Source organism: Triticum aestivum, chromosome 5D (genome assembly GCF_018294505.1).
Source record: "Triticum aestivum cultivar Chinese Spring chromosome 5D, IWGSC CS RefSeq v2.1, whole genome shotgun sequence".
Classification (NCBI taxonomy): Eukaryota; Viridiplantae; Streptophyta; class Magnoliopsida; order Poales; family Poaceae; genus Triticum; species Triticum aestivum.
Window position 1 is genome coordinate 569,000,526 of NC_057808.1, and position 19,919 is coordinate 569,020,444.

At 46.2% G+C, this 19,919-nt stretch overlaps 2 protein-coding genes across 2 annotated transcripts; one reads left to right on the top strand and one right to left on the bottom strand.

Moving 5' to 3' along the window:
• Positions 1–5,227: 5,227 nt before the first annotated feature.
• Positions 5,228–6,005, top strand: LOC123126315 (uncharacterized). Its single transcript, XM_044546680.1, has one exon. The coding sequence runs from the start codon at positions 5,312–5,314 to the stop codon at positions 5,921–5,923; it is 612 nt and encodes a 203-aa protein (XP_044402615.1). The 5' UTR covers positions 5,228–5,311; the 3' UTR covers positions 5,924–6,005.
• Positions 6,006–15,009: 9,004 nt separating this feature from the next.
• On the bottom strand, positions 15,010–16,919 carry LOC123124006 (heavy metal-associated isoprenylated plant protein 9). The gene is made up of 2 exons (XM_044544700.1): positions 16,630–16,919; positions 15,010–16,507 (listed from the first exon to the last, which is right to left on the bottom strand). Exons 1-2 carry the CDS (start codon positions 16,651–16,653, stop codon positions 15,302–15,304), a joined length of 1,230 nt encoding a protein of 409 aa, XP_044400635.1. The 5' UTR covers positions 16,654–16,919; the 3' UTR covers positions 15,010–15,301.
• Positions 16,920–19,919: the final 3,000 nt, after the last annotated feature.

Genomic DNA, 19,919 nt, shown 5'->3' on the forward strand with positions numbered 1-19,919 from the left:
AGCCGCCCTCACAGCCCTCGATGCACCAAGCGGATCTAAATCTAGAAAGCTTATTAACGAATAAAAATGAGAAAAAATAAAATTGAAAATAATAATAATAATCAAACGAACAAAGAAAAACAATAAGGAAATTATTTTAAAAGTTCACAACAGAAAAGAAAGAAAAGCATAAGTCAGACAGTACCTTCACAAAATGGGGAAAAGTGGCAATCCATTGCAGCTAGGCGTGTGTTACTGTAACACCCACAATGCGGCTATATCTCCGACGTGTCGAGGCACGACTTAGAGGCATAACCGCATTGTGGTTTTGTTGCAAGAAGGGTCATCTTCACACAATCCCATGTAATGAACAAGAATGGGATAAAGAGTTGGCTTACAATCGCCACTTCACACAATACATAAATAAATCATGCATCAACCAGAGTACACACATAGGTCCGACTACGGAACCAAAAGAAAAGAAGACAACCCCAAATGCCAGATCCCTGATCGTCCCAACTGGGCACCACTACTGATCAACATGAAAAGAAACATAGTAACGACCACGGTCCTCGTCGAACTCCCACTTGAGCTCGGTTGCGTCGCCTGCACTGGTATCGTCGGCACCTGCAACTGTTTTGGTAGAATTTGTGAGTCACGAGGACTCAGCAATCTCACACCCGCGAGATCAAGACTATTTAAGCTTATAGGAAAGGATGGGGTAATGAGGTGGAGCTGCAGCAAGCACTAAGTAGATGGTGGCTAACATACGCAAATGAGAGCGAGAAGAGAAGCAACGCAACGATCGCGAAGCTAGAAATGATCAAGAAGTGATCCTGAAACTACTTACGTTCATACATAACCCAAACCGTGTTCACTTCCCGGGCTCCGCCGAAAAGAGACCATCACGGCTACACACACAGTTGATGTATTTTAATTAAGTCAAGTGTCAAGTTCTCTACAACCGGGCATTAACAAATTCCCATCTTCCTCATAACCGTGGGCACGGCTTTCGAAAGATAATACCCTGCAGGGGTGTCCCAACTTAGCCCATTATAAGCTCTCACGGTCAACGAAGGATATTCCTTCTCCCAGGAAGACCCGATCAGTCTCAGAATCCCGGTTGACAAGACATTTCGACAATGGTAAAACAAGACCAGCAAAGCCGCCCGATGCGCCGACAATCCCGATAGGAGCTGCACATATCTCGTTCTCAGGGCAACACCGGATGAGACATCCTACGAGTAAAACCAGCCCTCAAGTTTACCCGAGGTGGCCCCGCGGTCTACTCGGTTCAGACCAGCACTTAGAGAAGCACTGGCCCGGGGGGGTAAAATAAAAATGACCCTCGGGATGCGCGACTCCCAAGGGAAAAGGCTAGGTGAGGCAAATGTAAAACCAAGGTTGGGCCTTGCTGGAAGAGTTTTATTCAAAGCGAACTGTCAAGGGGGTCCCATAAATCACCCAACCGCGTAAGGGACGCAAAATCAAGGAATATAACACCGGTATGACGGAAACTAGGGCGGCAAGAGTGGAACAAAACACTGGGCATAAGGTCGAGCCTTCCACCCTTTACCAAATATATAGATGCATTAATTAAATAAGAGATATTGTGATATTCCCAAAATATCCATGTTCCAACATGGAGCAAACTTCATCTTCACCTGCAACTATCAACGCTATAAGAGGGGCTGAGCAAAAGCGGTAACATAGCCAAACAACGTTTTGCTAGGAAAGGTGGGTTAGAGGTTTGACATGGCAATATGGGAGGCATGGTATAGCAAGTGGTAGGTAGCGCGACATAGCAATAGAGCGAACAACTAGCAAGCAAAGATAGAAGTGATTTCGAGAGTATGGTCATCTTGCCTGAGATCCCGCAAGGAAGAAGAACGAGTCCAAGAAGAAGATGAACGGGCGTAGTCGAACGAATCCTCACAACTCCGAAAGGAAACCGAAGCTAACGAGAGAAGCAACCCGGAAAGAGGCAAACAACATAGTAAACAACCACCACATACACATGGCATGATGCACAAACAAGTATGATGCATGTCCGATTTAAATAGCATGGCATGGCAAAGTGCAACAAACAACACTACAAATTAAGTGGAGCTCAATATGCAACGAGTTGCATATTGACGAAACTTCACAACATTTATTTAGTTCGCTCTTGTTTATGTATCCAACAATATTAAATGTTTTTAAACATGGCAAGGGGTGAAGCATATGAAAACTACCTATCTAGGCAAGTTTAAATGAGGCCGGAACAACAAACAACAATACCAGAAAATCCCCATATGCATATTTTGGATTTGGTACTGTTCTGCCCTAAACCATATTTTAGAGTTGTTAAACATGCAAAGTAATGCCACCATGTTAAACTAGACATTTTTTCCACCCCATTTACATATCAAGTTTATTAAATTCGGAGATACGGTTATTTAGTTATGAAATAAATCATTTTAGCATGGCATTTGAGCAAACTTAAACAAACAGCATTTTAAACATTTTAAACAGGGGTGAAAGTTGCATATTATGAAACTAGACAGAATTCTACGCATTTTACATATTAAAATCATTTTAAACCGATGCACCATTTGTGAGTTATTAAATGCATGATCTAGAGGGACTTTTCTGTAAAACAGGTAAATCACTGGATAATTGATAAAACCGCAGGCAGGAAAAAAAAACTACATCGGGCCAAATCTGACTGGCCCGATGGGAGCATGGGCGCTGGAAGCTCACCCAGCTGGCCCTGGCCCAGGGCGGTGGGAAGGTGAGGCCGGAAAGGGGGCGCTGGGCCTGGAGCTGGACTTGGCGAAAACGCGGTCAACGCGAGGCGAGGCGAGCGAGCTGCTGCTCGTTACTGAAGAACAGAGGCGACAACAGCAGGTTTATGGCGACGGACGGCGGGAACGGCTGCCGGCGACGTGGGACTTGGGCGCGACGCTGGAGAGGAGGCAGGCTGCGGACGCGGCAGGAGGCAAGGGCTCGTGCTCGTCCTCGTCTCCGTGAAGCAGAACGACGACGACGGACTTGGCGTGAGCTCCTGGCAACAGGGAGGGGCGCGGTGAACGCTCAAACGACTCGAAGCAGAGGCAGGAGCGTCCTCCTCCTGCTCGATGCAGAAGCAGAGGAAGAAGGCGCGGCGGCGCAGAAACTTGGCGGACGGAGGCGAGCGGCAATGGGCGTCAGGAGGTGCGGGGAAGGCCGGGACGGTCCCGATCTGGGAGGACCCGAGGCGGACGAGCGGTTCCTGGTGGTGGCTTGAGCGTCGGCGGCCATGGAGCTCCATGTGCCCCTGTGTTCCCTGCGAGAGAGAGGAAGTAGGGAGATGAGAGGGAGAGAGAGAAAGCGAAGGGAAGGGAGAAGAGACAAGGGCGCGCGGGGAACTCATCTGCTGGCAATGGTGAGCTGCGGCTTGCTTGGGGACAGAAGGACGGGCGCCACGCTCGGGGTTGCTGGTGCTGCTAAACATCGGGAGGACGGAGAGGACAGAGCAAGGCGGCGGTGGAGCATCTGGGCACGAGGAAGTGGCCTGGTGGTGCGGTGGTCGGTGGCTGGCCTCGGGAGGAGCTCGTGCTGAACCGGCGGGTGGCGCTACAGCAGGATGGAGTTGGATTGGTGAGTGGCTGCGAGATGTGGTTGGATCGGGGATGCAAAACGAGGAGGTGGTTGGTTCGGCCGGGTGGGGTGGATGGATTGGATCAGGGAGGATCCCGATGTAGATGGTGGCGGCACTAGGGTAGGATCCCTAGAAATTGGGTGGTTTGTCTAGGTTAGGTTAGGGGGTCTATATATAGCAAGTCGGTTTTTGGATAAGGGCATTTGGTCCCTCCGATCTTAATCGGACTGTCCCGGAAAAATAGGCTAGGGAGACCAAACAAGAAAACGGAGATGTTATATAGATGTTTGGGGATAATCTGGACCCAACTGTAACAACAAACCGGGTCGGGTACGGGACAACTTTCGGACGCGCGGGAGGGGATCGCGGGCTGACGAGAGATGTTAGTTGGTTTGACAAGAGGGAACCGAAAACACGGTTGGTCTCGGAACGGTCAATGGAGACAAGGGGGGGACGCGGCAACTACGAACGAATGCAAGTTTTAAAAACAAAGACGGTAACGAATGCCGATGCAATGCGGATGATGCCATGATGAAATGCAACAAACAAAATAAAACACACGGTGACAACAAGGTGGTTGGAAGACTTCTGGAGCGTCGGTCTTGGGGCGTTACAGTTACGCTCAACCATCGACACACACCCTTACAAGCGGGGTCCACAGCAACCCATAGCCACTGACGCACCAGGACGCTCCAAATCTAGGGAGCTTAGTATCTGCAAATTAGATGTCTATTCTAGGAGAAGATCTAAAATGAGCATATGTGTATTTATGGAATATAGAGAGCATTAATACCATGAGCTACAAAACGAGCACCACTATATCCTAGTGCATTCTATGGGCACTCAACATTTGGATATCCATGATCAAGCTATGTTGCAATCATGAATCTATGAATGAGATCCATGTTATATGTTAGACTTCGACGTTGTGTTGCATTAATGAATCTATGTATGAGACCAATCTTGGATATGCATGATCAAGTTGTGTTGCATTAATGAGTCTCGATGTTATATGTGTTACTATGAGAAGATCTAAAATGAGTATCTATGTATTTGTGGAACATAGAGAGCGTTAATACGACGAGATCCGAAATGAGCACCTATATATCCGTGTGCATTCTACAGACATTCATCATTTAGATATCACTGATCGGGCTACATTAATGAATCTGTGGATGAGATCCATCTTGGATATCCATGTTCAAGTTTTGTTGCAGTAATGAGTCTATGGATGCTAGATGTGTTACTATGAAAAGATCTAAAATGAGCATTTGTGTATTTGTGGAACATAGAGAGCATTAATACAATGAGTTCCAAAATGAGCACCAGTATATCCATGTGCATTCCACTGACACTCATCATTTGGATATCCATGATCAAGCAATGTTACATTAAAGAATATGTGGAAGCTACATGTGTATTAAAAAAGAAAATCTGAAATGAGCATCAATTGTATTTGTGAATATAAAGGGCATTATTACCAGGAGGTGGAAAATGTGCACAGGTTGGACACTAATTAATATGCATATCTGTGATCGACCGGCATACTGCATTTATGAATTCTCAGTGCACGCACTATAAATAAAACTCAACTTCATGAACACCTCCATCCATCCATCTCTACAATACACATCCTTCTCTATCCATTTCACTCCATCTCCCTCTGCTTCAATATAGTTAAAGGTTTCTATCTTAGCTAGCCTTCTAGCAATGGCAACAATGGCGCCGACCTCCATCGTCTTCTCCGTGGTCGTCTTCCTGCTCCTTTCCAATGCCATCACCACTCAAGCCGGCGGCTCTGGCAGTGGCAAACCTAAGGCAACAAGCCTCATAGTGGAAGCGTGCAAGAACGCCTCAGGCGAGAGCCAAGACACCGGTGTCACAAAGGAATTCTGTTTGTCGACCCTCCAGTTGGACAGTCGGAGCGCCAAGGCTAAAGACCTCTGTGACTTGGTGGTCATCTCGATTGACATCCTGAAGGGCCGTGTCAGTGATGCTGGCGTCAAGGTAAAGAAAATGCTGCAAAACGCCAAGAAAGGCACGCTGACAATGTATGCTCTCAGCATTTGTGAGTTGCAATATGAGAAGGTGGTGAGCACGCTCAACGTCTGCCAAGCTATGATTAGGGATCACCAAGGTGACAAGGGCGACCTGAAGTCATTGGGTCTACTCCATTGTGTGGATATGACCGGTGAGACAATCAAAGAGTGCGAAAATGAGCTTGGAGATGTGCGAGGGGCGGAGGCGCTGCTTCGTGAAAACGAGGGGTTGCGCATTCTGGCCAACCTAAACAGAGCCTTGGTTGCACCGTATGATGTCTAATGTTTGTGTTTTATCTGCTTGAAAGGGATGTAGATCGATGTGACATCGGTTTTACTGTTATTTGAAATAATAATCACAATGTTTCTTCTGGCACAAATTTTACTGCTCACTCGTCTTTTCTGCTTCGAAGGCTAACAATTAATGCGACTGCTGGTTCACTTGGTGTGTCACCTGTTAATTAGAACCTGAGCGAGTATTTTGTGAGGGAGATTTGTGCAATATAGGTACTTTCTGTATTGATGATCGAGTGATTACTCTCTTTTTCTTTTTTGAGGACAAAAGATTAACAAACTACTCTTAAGTCTTAAGCAAGCTCAATAAGTTAATTTAGAGAGTGCGTGGGCAAGATTGACGTGCATGCATGTTAATAAGGTTTTGCCCAAGCAAACTCTTCACTTCACTGCTAGTATAATTTTGTCTACTGCTAGAGTTCCATGGACATGCATGCAGATGGGAGCCCGCAGCTGATTAGCTCCTGTCCTCCTCGTACTTAAGAAAAAGGAGGGATCGGCTGATGAACTCCTTTCCTGCATTGTGACTTGACTCCAATCGTGGATCTAGTAGGAACCAGCACCGCCGCAGCAGCAACAGCAACAGCATTTTTTGTCCTAGACTTTGGGTTACACCAGTATTTCTAAAATAAAAATGTGCCCTGGCGACTCCTCTGTTCTAATATATACGCTGGTAATTTATTTATTTATTTACTTTTTACTCTAGTAGTCAATAACAGCAGGGGAATTAAATATCAACTGGAGGGAGTATATTCATTGTGCATGTCGTCTTTAAACAGGCAGGTTTGAGAGAGTTTCTATCCTTCCTGTGCTTGGTTCCACACTCTGCACATAATCATCTTATACTAGTAACTGAATTACGTACTGTAACAAATCAAGTAGACAAACAAACAGCTGTTAACACCGAATTTAAATCTCACAACGTGTATCCATATATATGCCTATTAACCTTCAACAAATACTCCTAGTTACCAAGGATCATCGATCAAATCAAAGTGATATTAATCTATTCGGTGCAGGTTTCGTTTCAGCGTGTTTAGTTTTCCATAGCAACCTTCCTTTCAGCGCGTTTAGTTTTCTTCTAGATACATCCATTTTTGAGACAAGTAATTCCGAATGGAGGGAGTAGTACAGTAGCTCTTTTTCCTGTTGCTTCCATTTTATATTATATTTTGTTGAACGAACCTGATTTTTAAGTGATTATTATGCTATTACTGATATGTATTGAAACCACTAGGTATCTTTTTTTGCTTTGCTGCATGTATTCTTAATTTGTTTTCTTATAAATAAATGCTGGGCTAAGGAAATTTTGAAGCTTCTAGGATCGATCTTAGATGCAAACTGGATAAAAAACGATCTCTCTTGCTCTGCTTAATTAACACGCTGAAAGTGCATTATATTGTTTTTCAACTAGTATATATTCTCTTGTGCGACAGTTATGCAGCCTTTTCTTTGTTAGTTCGCTTCACTTCACTGAATTTGCATTGTCTGAGCTAATTTGTTAAAGAGACTAGTATTTGGTTTACTACTCATATTATTCAGGCTCATGCGAAACATCTTATTTGAAACCTTATAAGCTCGGGGAGGCTCCTGCAGTCGGGGCACCAGAGGTACGACAAGTGTCGCTTGTACCGCGACCACGCCTAGATCGTCTCAAGCTGAGCATCATCCAGTCCAGTGTAGCACTTTTTTTTTTTTGAAAAGGAGTCCAGTGTAGTACGTAGTTGATTAATTACAAAGGAGTTATAATTAACTAGTATTTCTCTCTTGTATACTAGAAAACGCGAGAGAGGCACTACCCCCGCGTCGCCAACCCTAGGCGACACGGGGGGCGACCAGCCCGCCGGCCCTAGGCCCCCTCCCCTCGCCTCCTCCATCCTGCCGCCGCCTGAGGTCTCACCGGCGAAGCCTGGCCTATGATGGCAGCGGCGGGGCCTTATCCCTCGCGCGGTGGTGACGTTTTTTCGGGGCGGCGGCAGCGCATCGTTCGATGCAGATCCGACGGCAAGGAGCGGCGGGATCCCTACGGCATGCGTGACGGCGGCGTCAGCGGAGGCGCAACCTCCCCGCGGCGGAGTCGCCCCTGTGGCGGCGTCCGAGATTGCCGATCTGGTCTTGCCCAGATGGGCTTGGGCGGGCCGGCGGTTCCAGTGTGCATCTACAGGCGAGCGCGATGGGCCTGACGGCGTCGGCTGTAGGCACCGTGGTGGTGCCATGGCCGGTCAGGCGGCGGTGGCCTGGATCCCTTTCGTCCAGTCCCCGAAAGAGATGGCGGCAGTCCGTGCACAAGATGCTTGAGGGAGGATCTTCGAACAGATCTGGGTGAAAACCTGCTCTCGGCTAGCTGCCATGGCCGGCGGTGGCGGCGCTGTCTACGTCGTTCCCTTCTTGAAGGCATCGTCCTGGAGAAGTTCAAGGCCACTCTATGCTACCTCCGGGGGAAACCCTAGATCAGTAGATCAGATGACGGCGGCGCTATGGTGTCGTTTCCCTCTTGGGGGCGTCATTCGTGGAGGTGTACACGGACCGAGGGACCGGTGGAAGGCTCTTTGGTGGAGCGGTGCTTCAGCTTACACATTGATGGCGGCGGATCTCGGCGGCATGGCGCCGTGAAGACTCAACGTCTGATGCGCGAAGATGGACTCGCGCATGGAGGTGGCGCTGTCTGGTGTCGTGGTGGCGTCGACGGTAGCTAGACCGGGCAAGGTTGATGCAACAATACAACACTGAAGACGGATTGATGGCAGGTGGCTGTGGCAGCCTCATACCCGGCAGGCGTCCTGGTTAAAAAGTGTGCCGGACTGGTGGGTGCCCCATACCCGGTACGGTAACGGTAGTTTGCACTTTTAATCGATTTTGCTGTAACCGGCAGTGAAGTGCAGAGTGCTTGCTAGATTGGATCAAATATACGTGTCCTACGCTAGGCGCCTGCACGTTTTCTGCTGCTAACTACTCCCTCTGTCCCATGGTATAAGTTCGTTTTGCAAGCTAAAACAGTGGAACAAGATGAGCTGACAGATACAGAGAGAGACATGAAGGAAAGCTGCATCAGCTCATCTCACTAATCAGCATGCATGCATATAAGCTAGCTTAAATTCAGCCCTCTTCACTCAACATCCTGTTACCGTACCTGCTGCCTGTAAAGCTAATCCAGTCGAGCTTAATTGATTTGAACCAAAACCAAAGGCCCTCCACTAACTTTTTTTGGAGCTCAAGTACACCAGAGCAGAGCTAGAAAATCATGTATGATGATATCTTGAGAAAATGATGGATGGATTAATGAAATGGACATTCTCCTCCTCTTTAATTGAATTGAATTGAATTGTTTCAGCAGTGATCGATGGATGCATATGTAATTCTCCCTCTGACTAACTAACCTAATAAGTGAGTAAATGATTAGGAGGAGTTCATGTGATGTGATTGGCTAATAAGTGAAGTGAGAGAAGCTAAGCAATCAGTCATGTCAGTCACATGGGTTGTTTGGTCTCAGTGTCTCACATCCATCTGACTCCAGATTTGATCCTCCTCCCCTCCTCCTAGCATATGCATGTGACTGCTCCAGGAATCAAGGCCCCACCCATTTTTAGCAGTCCATCTTGTCTGGAATGGAATCGATGGATGACAAACCTCTCTCATCACACCTCACCTGTTCTCAAAGAATCTCAACAAATTCCTTGACTAACCCACTGACTGACTGAATTTAGATCCATGCTGCATCGCTGAAGCTAAGCTAGCACAGTGTAACTAACTACTTCAGTTAACTGCTCCAAGCATGAACAACTAATGACAAATTAATCAGTAAAATTCAACCGTTTGGCCAAATTAAAATAGCATAAATGAGAGTTAGGTTAGCCTTATTAGGTCGCTGCACGCAAGAGTGGGGGCAGCTAAGTACCTTATTATTAGCTAGGATCCATGTATGCATGCATGAAAAGTAAGCAACTTGAATTAATTGCTGACACAATAATATTCGTTTGTCCCTCGTCGGCATACTTTCTCTTCCTCTCTTTACAGACTAAGCTGGGATCTTTAGTTAATTACTTAATAACTAGCTTGTCCCCCCCCCCCCCCCCCCCCCCCTCTTCTAATCAGAGGAGATCTCCAACCGCTATAGCAAATTAATCTCAAGCCAAACACCTACAAATGTCAAGGATATGTTGGTTGCTAGCTTAGGCCAAGTTTTGTTCGTTTCTAGCCGATCTCCTAAATTTGGCGGAGTACATAATTCATTTCATTTTCAGTACTGTATCTAGCTTATCTCGAATCAAAGTAACGTTTCTAGCTTATCTCGAATCGAAGTAACGTTGTGTAGATTAGAAAGGACGAAGAAAAGTAGATTAGGGAGGAGTTTAGTGGCGTACAGAGCTCGCATCCCTCCTGTATTCGCTTGTGCAACGGGGCACATCGCGTGTGCTCGAGGTGGCTTGAGCCAGCCTGGCTCGTTGGAAACTGCCGTTCCGAGCGGGTCAACATTTGTATGCGACCCAGCCAACCAAACGGACCAAATTCTTTCCGCGCGGGCCTGAACAATTAACTGCAAGCATGAACAATTAACCAATTAAACAAGACAGAAACTAGCAGCATAACTGGGGTTAGCTTAGCTTAATCAGCTCCATTCAAGCAAGAGTAGGGGCAGCTAGCTAGCTTAGCTAGCTAGGATCTACTACATGACACGAAAAGGAAGTATTATTGCTGACAAAATTTGTGTTCCTTTGTCTATCGTCAGCTGCCAACAAAGCCACGCACGCACGCATGCTTTCTCTCTTGCTACCTTTACGGCTAACCCATTTTAGTTAGTTAACTGTATATATATTCTCCCCTGCCCTAATCAGAGAAGATTCTCCAACTGCCGGAGCAAATTAATCATCAAGGCAAACACCCACTACAGGTGTCAAGGATACATTGCTTGCTAGCTTAATTAGGCGCCGTTTTTGGATTTCATCTCATGCATGACAACAACTGGAGTAGTTCATCTTGGATGCTTAATTATGTATGTGGTACCAAACTGCAATTATTCCAACTGAACCGGGCAGCTAGCTTACATACGCATACAGATACAGTGCACCAACCGATGAGCAGCAGGTTCAGAATATATCTCTTCCTTTTTGCAAGACCCATACATACATATATATATATATACATATATATATATATATACATATATATATATATATATATATATATATACTTGTAGTATTTCATTCTTCTTGTCAGATTATTATTATCAAGTGGCTGAAACACTAGTGTGAGTTTGGTTTGGACTGCACTAATGGACCACATACTATGTATGATATGCATGTACACATGTGGTAGTTGTTACGGTTAAGCACCAATCAATCAACTGAACAACTTCCAGAATTAATATTCCTCGTGTATATCAGATCAGTATATGCGAGTGAGTAGTGCTCAGAGCTCAGTCGACTCTGACACTAGCTAGTCGTTGTGTGATCAATTAACGTAGAAATGTACTACAATTCATGCATCCTTTGGGTTAAAATTGGATGTTTATTATTTATAGTGATTGGATGCTTCTTACCGGTGTCTGGAAACTTGTCATTGCTCAAAGGAGAGACTAAAAAAATCAATATTTATAGGGAGATGTAATTAATTGCGGAGCGAGTCAACTCATGACATTGGTTAATGACCCAAGTACTAATAAAAGAGGGGAGTGTAAACAAAATGGGAAGTAAGCTAGCTAGGCAGCAGACGTGACCTGCAAGTTAGGCGCGCATACTTAGAGATCTCCAAGGTAGGAGTATATATGATGACTCATTTGCTCCGGTAATCAATCGAATATATATTATTGTATATTAACCGTACTACTTCTAGTAGTACTAATTAATTTTAAGAAAGATATATTTTGCTTGCTTCTCAGTGGACATTGGGATGTTCATTAAAGTAATGTTTTCCAATTAAGATGGATGGATGCAACTTTGAGTTCATCGCACCCGGCTAGCTAATGCAGACTATCGGTCGGTCCAGCGCAGTCATCATGTGAGTAGTAATCACTAGTGTTTTTAAACGCTCTTATATTATGGAATTTCATGTATAAGTTTAGTGTAGTATACGTAGTAATCCGTTGTGGATTTGTGGATCAGCGGGCGAAAGGTTAGCTACAGGTCACAACAGTTAACAAAGCTAGCTAGGCGGTGCAGTGCATGCTAATTAAATGAATGTCGGTCGTCATCCGATCCCATCCCATCCCATCCATTTGCATGGCAGAAAAACTGGTTGCGTACATGTGCATGCATGCTTTAATTTGTCCATTTGTCTGTAGTATGTACTCCCTCCGTTTCTAAATACTTGTCTTTCTAGGCATTTCAACAAGTAACTACATACGGAATAAAATGAGTGAATCTACACTCTAAAATATGTCTACATACATCCTTATGTGATAGTCATTTGAAATGCCTAGAAAGACAAGTATTTAGGAACAGAGGGAGTATGTAGGTAGATTACATAGAGTTTCAGTTGGTGCCTGCCATGTTAAGATGAGAGCAGTATTAAGCTAAGTACGTATATATGTAATTATGTGTGTGTATAAATGTATGGACGATACCTGCCGGCTGACTAACTGCTATGGTGAAGGGTTTTACATAAAAAAAGGGTTCATTGTTCTCTCTCTACTCTAGAATGGATGGGATGGGCTGAGTTGGTTTGGTTTGACCCACTATACTGTATGTGAGTGCCATGCATCCACAGTGCATACCGTCTACAGCAATGCAATGCAATGCAATTTGTGACTTGACATTCCCCCATCAGCTCCACCTTCCACGTATGCTGGTCAACTTTTAGATGGTGATGAGTCATGATGAAGTGGATTTTAACACCACTCTTAACTCTTAAGGAGGAAGAAACGAAAAAGCAGGATCGACAAACAAAGATCCATACAGCTGGACTAAGCCAGAGTTTTTTGTTTTTTGACAGAATGGATTAAGGCAGAGTTGAGAGAAAAGTTGTTTCTCTGTCCACATTGCCATGTTAAATTACTTTAAGCTGAATTAAGCAAGAAATGTTTTCATACACTTTCCCAAGATTCAACTTTTAGTTTTTCGGACGCGCGGCTTTCAACCCGACCTAACTAATTAACCGGCCAACTATATGTCATGCGTCCGATTTTTTTTCCTTGGGTCAGTACATTTTTCCAGCCGTTTTTTGGATTTTAATCCAAAGACCGGCATTGTTCTTCTTCTTCCTCTCCCCTCCATCTTCCTCTAGACAGCCCATCCACGGACCGCTGGTTGGGCTGCTTGATGCCACCACCCGCGGCTGACGGTGTCCCTACACGTGCGTCCCTGCAGTGCTGCCCCCACCCGACCATCCCCCCTCCCCCGTCCCACCTGGATGCAGGCATGCTTTTCCCATCTACTCTACTTACATACTTCTATGTATGTGTAGATAGATGGTGACATGCATGATGTAACACTACTTAAGGTGAATAAATTTCTCGATAGAATTTTAGTTGGTGCCTGCCATGCTAAGGTGAGAGGATTATTAATTAAGCTAGGTAAGCGTGTCTAGTTACGCTTGGAAGTCGGTTGGTGGGTCTCTTCTCTTGGTAGCTAGTCCCTTCGTCCCAAAATAAGTGACGTGGTTTTAGTTCAAAGTGAGTAATAGGCTGCTTAATTGTACGTTGTCTAGAACTAGAATGGATGGGATGATGAGTTGGTTTGGTATGACCAATTCGGTTAGCAAGTCGTGTAACCCTAGGCCTCCTTCCACTTTATAAGGCAAGGTCAGGTATAGTTCAAGGAAACTTACAATCTCAACCCTAGTCTCGATAGCATACACATCAACTTAACACCCTCATACGAAGCAACCTATACATCAACCAAATCGAAGCAAGAGTAGGGTACTACCTCCACAATGAGGGCCCGAACCTAGATAAACAGGCCATGTGTGATTCCTTCTAGTGCTTTCGATCACGGGCATCACACTATCGCGACTCTTGACAGTTTTTTGTACTGTCACACAACACATGCATTGCAGCAGACCAAGTGTGAGAATAGAGTCAGGAACCATGCGTCCAAAGTGTTCTCGCCCCACCACAAATCACGCAAAGCGCCGTCGCTTCCCAGCACGACAAAAGTGCCTTACAGGTAGTGGTATCCATGAGGTCAGAGTCACAAAGATCACGCGAGTACGCCCACCCGTAGCACTCCATGAATCAAACATATCATGTCATGGAGAGTGGGGCATGAATGCGTTCTGTAGGCACAGATCACACATGCCCAATCATGAGCTTGCAGACCTCTGTCCACGCAATCTTGCACTGTGCACCAGTTACCATGGTCATTTTCTCAGAAGAAGGCATGACACCTTTTCTCGAAGGCGGTGTGGATGCTCTCAGCGAGCTGCAGCGATCCCATGGCGTAGGTGGGTAGGGCAATGAGAACAACGTCGACAAGAGTCCACTTGCCAGCCGATGAGAGTAGCATGCCTCACCACCTAGCGATCCATTTGTCAACGCTACCTATTTGGTGCTAAGGTCAGCGATCCGGAGATTGAGGGGGGGAGCGGGAGCCCAAGGTATCGATGCGAAGAACTAGTCACCGGACACCCGAAGATTGATGCCAACTGCACAGCCGCCTCTGGCTAGATGTTGAGGAACAAACATGCATTTGTCAAAAGTTGAGGGTGAGGCCAGTGTTCGCCATGAAGGAGTCTAGCACCATTTTTAGTTTGGCCACATGAGCAGCATCCGCTCAGAGTAGAATCAGGGTATCATCCATGTATTGCAACACTTGGCTTGTCGTTATTCTCACACTTCTCATCTTCCGTTTGGCATCTTCTAGATAGTTGTCAACTTCTGAGAGGTCCGAGCTACAGGTCAGGGTTGAGCAGAGGAGAGGTATTAGGGGGGTGGAGGGGGTAGGACTTATAGGAGGAATGAGGTCCAGTTAGAAGCATAAGGATTTGCCAACTTTCCACCCTTGGATCATGTTGCAACTGGTGCACGTGCATATACTCTTTCATTGCGGCTATGTCTCAGTGACTTAACCAAAGTTTTTTTTTGCATAAATCTCCATACAAGATCAAAAGAATATAGCATGGACTGAGACATAACCAAGAAAATATACATCGAATTGTTCGCCAACTAAAAGTGGGGCGATCCATTGATTTTTCGGTTGGTGCATATACTATACTTAACATCCTCATCGATCGATCTTACAAGCGTGACCAATGTCCTTTAATTTCGTCGCTAATAGTACAATAACTACTGCTTATAATTACGCAGCAGTACATAATCGGAGTATAGAAATGTATATGGAGGATGGTCCAATAATCCGGCCAAGCTCACATGCTCAGCTCATATCCATGCCATGGCCCATGTGGTGATCCATCCATCGATCCGAGATAGCTAGGACTAGGAGATGACGCAGGCGTTGGGGTTCTCGTCGCTGAACATCTGCGGCGGCCGCTCCATCATGTAGCTGCTGCCGTAGTTGTAGCTGTTGTACATCGGCATCCCCGGAGGTGGCGGCGGCGGTGGAGGCGCCCACTGCTGGTGCATCATGGCGTAGGGGTTGTGGTGGTGGTGGTGCGGCGGCGGCGGCATAGGTGGCGGCATGGCGTGCATGGCCATCCTCCTGGCCATCATGGCCTCCTCGGCGTCGGCCGGATGCAGCTTGTAGTGGATGCCGCCGCCGGGTGCGCCGCCGTAGGGCCAGTAGACCATCCGCTTCATCATCTCCTCCGGCGGGAAGCCGTCCACCGCCACACCTTCTTGCTTCCCCGGCTTCTGGTCCTCCTCGCCGGCACCTTCCTTCTTCTCCTCCCCGGCCTCTGCAGCTCCTTTGCCGTCTTCAGCCGCCTTGTTGTCGCCGGCCTCTTCTTTCTTGCCGTCGGCTGGTGCTTCATCCTTTGGTGGCTCAGCATCAGCAGCAGGAGCTGGTGGTTCCTCCTCCTTGGGCGGCTCCGGAGGCGGCGGCGGCACGACGGAGGCGATCTTCCCAGTCCGTCGGTGGATGTACTCCACAATCTTCTCGTCCTCCACGGTGGCACTGAGCGTGAGCCTCCCGGCGGCGAGGTCCGTCTGAGCGCTGACCACCCCCTTCATCCTCATCATCTTGGTCTGCAGCTGCTGCGCGCAGGCCTCGCAGTGCATGTTGACGAGCAGCTCCACTGTGCGGGCCTCGCTGACGAGCGGCGGTGCCGGAGGAGGGGGCGGCGGAGGCTCCTCGCCCTCGGCGGGCGGAGGAGGTGGCAGAGGGGAGATGAGGGTGGCGTCGCGCTTGGTCTTGGCGCGGAGGCGGTCGCAGAGGGCCTGCGGGTCGACGGCGCCCTTGATGGTGACCTGGTTGGCGGACATGTCGACGTGGACGGCCTCGACGCCCTTGCAGCGGAGGAGGGAGCGCCTGATCCGCTTGGCGCAGCCCGTGCAGTGCACCTCGACGCCCAGGATCACCGGCACCGGCGGCGGAGGGGACGGTGGGTCGGCTGCTGGTGGTTCCTCCTTCTTTGGGTCTTGGTCGGCTGCTGCCTCGTCCTTCTTCTCCTCTGCCGGTGCCGGTGCCGGTGCAGCTTCAGGTGCGGCGGCGGGTGCAGGTGATTCTTCCTTGTTGGCCTCCTCCTGCAGGATAGGGTTAATTTGGAGAAGATGGAGGTTAATTAAATGGATCACCGGCCGGGAGCAAGTAATACTAGTTATATGAAGCACTAGATGAGAGATTAATGGCTTGTTTAGTTAATTACCTTGGTGGCTACTTGCTCGCCCATGGTGATGGGATCAAACTGAAGCAATTGATGATTTGTGATGGAGGTGAAGATAGCTTAGCTAGGGTGGAGTGGTAAGTGTTGAGGTAGTGAATGTAAGATGTGTGTAGGCATGCAAATGGAATTGAGTTGCTAGATAGATGATAGGAGAGAGCAGAGCAGATGGCACAAGGGAGGGAATGAGATGAGATGAGCAAGGCTTTGGGTGTGGAGGCAGGAGGTCCAACTTATAGATAGTGCTCCTCTCCTAGCTAGCTACCTCAGTGAGAAGCATCTGGAAAGGATCCCCCAAACAAATTCAAAGGTATGTAGGTGGCCAGCTACATTCCAAATGAATGACGGGGCGGTGACGATGATCGATCGATAGATGTACTTACTACTATTCCGGCCGGCGTGCATGGAGTTGGAGTTGGAGATGGAGATGGAGTAGCTAGCAAACAAACAAGGACTGGAATACTGTAGGTAGGTAGTACTCCATTCGTTTTTTTTGTCTGCCTATTAGCTTTGGTTAAAGTCAAGCTTAGTAAATTTTGACAAAGTTTATAAACAATAACATGAGTATATACAATAATAAATCAATATCATTAGATTAGTTAAGAAATGTACTTTCACATCATATAGATTTGTTATGGTAAATGTTTATATTGTTTTCTATAAACTTGGTTAAACTTTATAAACTTGATTAAACTTTACGAAGTTTGACTTCAGTCAACCCTAATATGCAGAGTAAATTAAAAAAAGTACTACTTGGTGATGAGAATAATTAAACGAATGTGCATGCATGTACCAACTGCATAAAATAATAAAAGATATTACGTGAGGGAGGATTCCCATGCATTCATGCAGCAGCACCCACATGCACGCAACTAGTACTCGTCTTTCTAGCATCATCGATCGTATAATATAATATGTTTAGTGTATTCGTAGCAGCTGCTTTTGCATTGCATGGTTGTGCGGGCGACCTATATATACATGTCTATATCTCAATCTCTCTCTCACCTAGATACTCCACTTACCTACGTAGTATCCAGTAGTACACGTACTACTCTACGTACACGTAGAGTAGAAGCAAGTGGTGGAAGCAAGAGCAAGTATATACTTATATACATTGGTGTACAAACACATATATAGCACATACTTGTACATCTACATATCTATCTATCTATCTATCTATCTATCTATCTATGGAGAGATAAGAGATTCCACCCGGATTGGCACGCTTGTATAGGCAGGCAGATCGACGCACCGACCCTTGAACTCGATCGTCTCATCTACTAGAATAGATTTTCTTTTTTTGAGGGGCTACTAGAATAGATTAGTGTCCATGCGATGCGTAGAGGAGAGGAGTCCAATGCAAAGCAAGACCGGCCGGTGGAGTAAAATTACCCACACATGCATTGCATGCAACATCCATCGTCTTCAGACTTCAGGTATCAATCGACATGCTGGACATATATATCTATATATAGTGCTAAACTTGGGACTAGCAGGTACGCTGAAAACAGAGAGATGGTCCCGTTCTACAATAGTTGTTGGAGTTGGTAGCTAGGCTCTTCTCTTCTCTGGTACGGTAGAAATATATTGGTCGGTGCATGCAGAGCAAACTACTCTACTGGGAGAACCGGACAGCCGGGTAATATTTCCTCCCTTTAAATGTTGCTTGCTTAGCGAGTGGTGTGTGTGGGGCCAACCGTACCGGCGTTTGAGTATTCAATGGTAGCTCCATGCATCTTTGTTTGTTTGGAGAAAGAAGATACTACTTGGAAAAGTTGATTAGTGATTGATGGATCTGCGAGCCAAAAAGATGCACATGGGAGGGTTGGGTGGGACTTTCTTTGTCATACTCATACATACATGTCCATTATATTCCATCCGTCCTGCTTTGCTTTGCTTTTTCATTTCTTCCTCCTTAAGTAGTAAGCAAGCAAATAGTGTTAACAACCAATAAGCCACTTCATCGTGACTCATCACTAAAAGTTGGTCCACGAGCGAGCGAGCGAGCGTGCATGCATGCAGCTGATAATCAAGTCAGGTCACATGCATCCACAATTCCACATCAGCTTGCATTGCCTTGGAGTAGAGTAGATGACATGCACTGTTGATGCACGTATATATAGTCCTCTGTCTAGTCGGCCGGTCATACCAAACCAACTCATCATCCCATCACATCTCATCACATCCATACATTCTAGAGAAACATGGCAATTCAACAAATAAACCCTCTCATCGAGGATCTTAATAACATGGCATGCATGGCAGGCACCAACTACAATTCTATCTCCAGAAACACTTCGTCCCATAATGCAAGACATTTTTTACTCTAATGTAGTCTGAAAAAGCGTCTTACATTATAGGAGGGAGGGAGTACTGCAGTACCACACACTAGTAAGGGCATCTCTGGTCCATCCCCAAAAGTCAATGTGATGGCGAATTTTTTGTCTTGGAGGCCCATTTAACCCATCACACTGTTCTAATCTAGTTATGCAATGAACTGATTTAAACTTGTGTTTGAAATGAATTTGTGCGCAAAAGTTTTGTTTGAAATATTAAGTTTTAAGCTCAAAAAATTGGGCTAGAGATGCCGTAGGATTGAGTATGTACTCCTAGATGGGCAACTTAAAGCATGCATGCACATGTACGCAACCACCTAGCTACATCTGTTTGCCGCGCGTGGATGAGATGACCAGTCAGCTTTTTGCACTCTATATATCTGCCTTTGTTGACTGTTAGTTACTCACACCTGCAGCTCGTTAGCTCATCCACAAGTCCACAATAGATAGATAGATTAGCAACATAAACATACAAGGACGCAATGAACTCTACATAGTATATAGAGGTTGATGCCTGCATGGAAGAATTGCTAAATTAACACGGAGACGGAGTACAGATGGCAACCGACAAGGACGATTAATATTAGCTAGGTAGGCTGGGTTTACTGATACTCGATCGTATTAGCTAAGCTCAAAGTTGGATCTCGATCGGGGGAAAGGCACGCGTGGAAAGAGAGACTACTTTAGCTCTACTCTGACGCTACTTAACATGCATGCATCCCAATGTCGATAGTGACCGCCGAGAAGCACATTTTCTGTCCATTCACCCTGCTGCATCTCTCTTAGTGAGTACTAATACTACTGCCAGTACAATTTGTAGATTATCGGTGTACAAATATAATTCTTGTACCTTAACTCGAGATCTCTAATTAAGCGTGCAGTGTGTGTGCCCTAGCTTGCAAATCACGAGTGACTTAGTTCCCTTTTTTGTTTACGAAA

Bases quoted from the DNA above. Each gene is read 5' to 3' on its own strand.
- LOC123126315 (XM_044546680.1), top strand. From the start codon at position 5,312: ATGGCAACAATGGCGCCGACCTCCATCGTCTTCTCCGTGGTCGTCTTC.
- LOC123124006 (XM_044544700.1), bottom strand. From the start codon at position 16,653: ATGGGCGAGCAAGTAGCCACCAAG. The intron at 16,508-16,629 runs GTAATTAACTAA...CCTATCCTGCAG, and splicing joins GCGAGCAAGTAGCCACCAAG to GAGGAGGCCAACAAGGAAGA.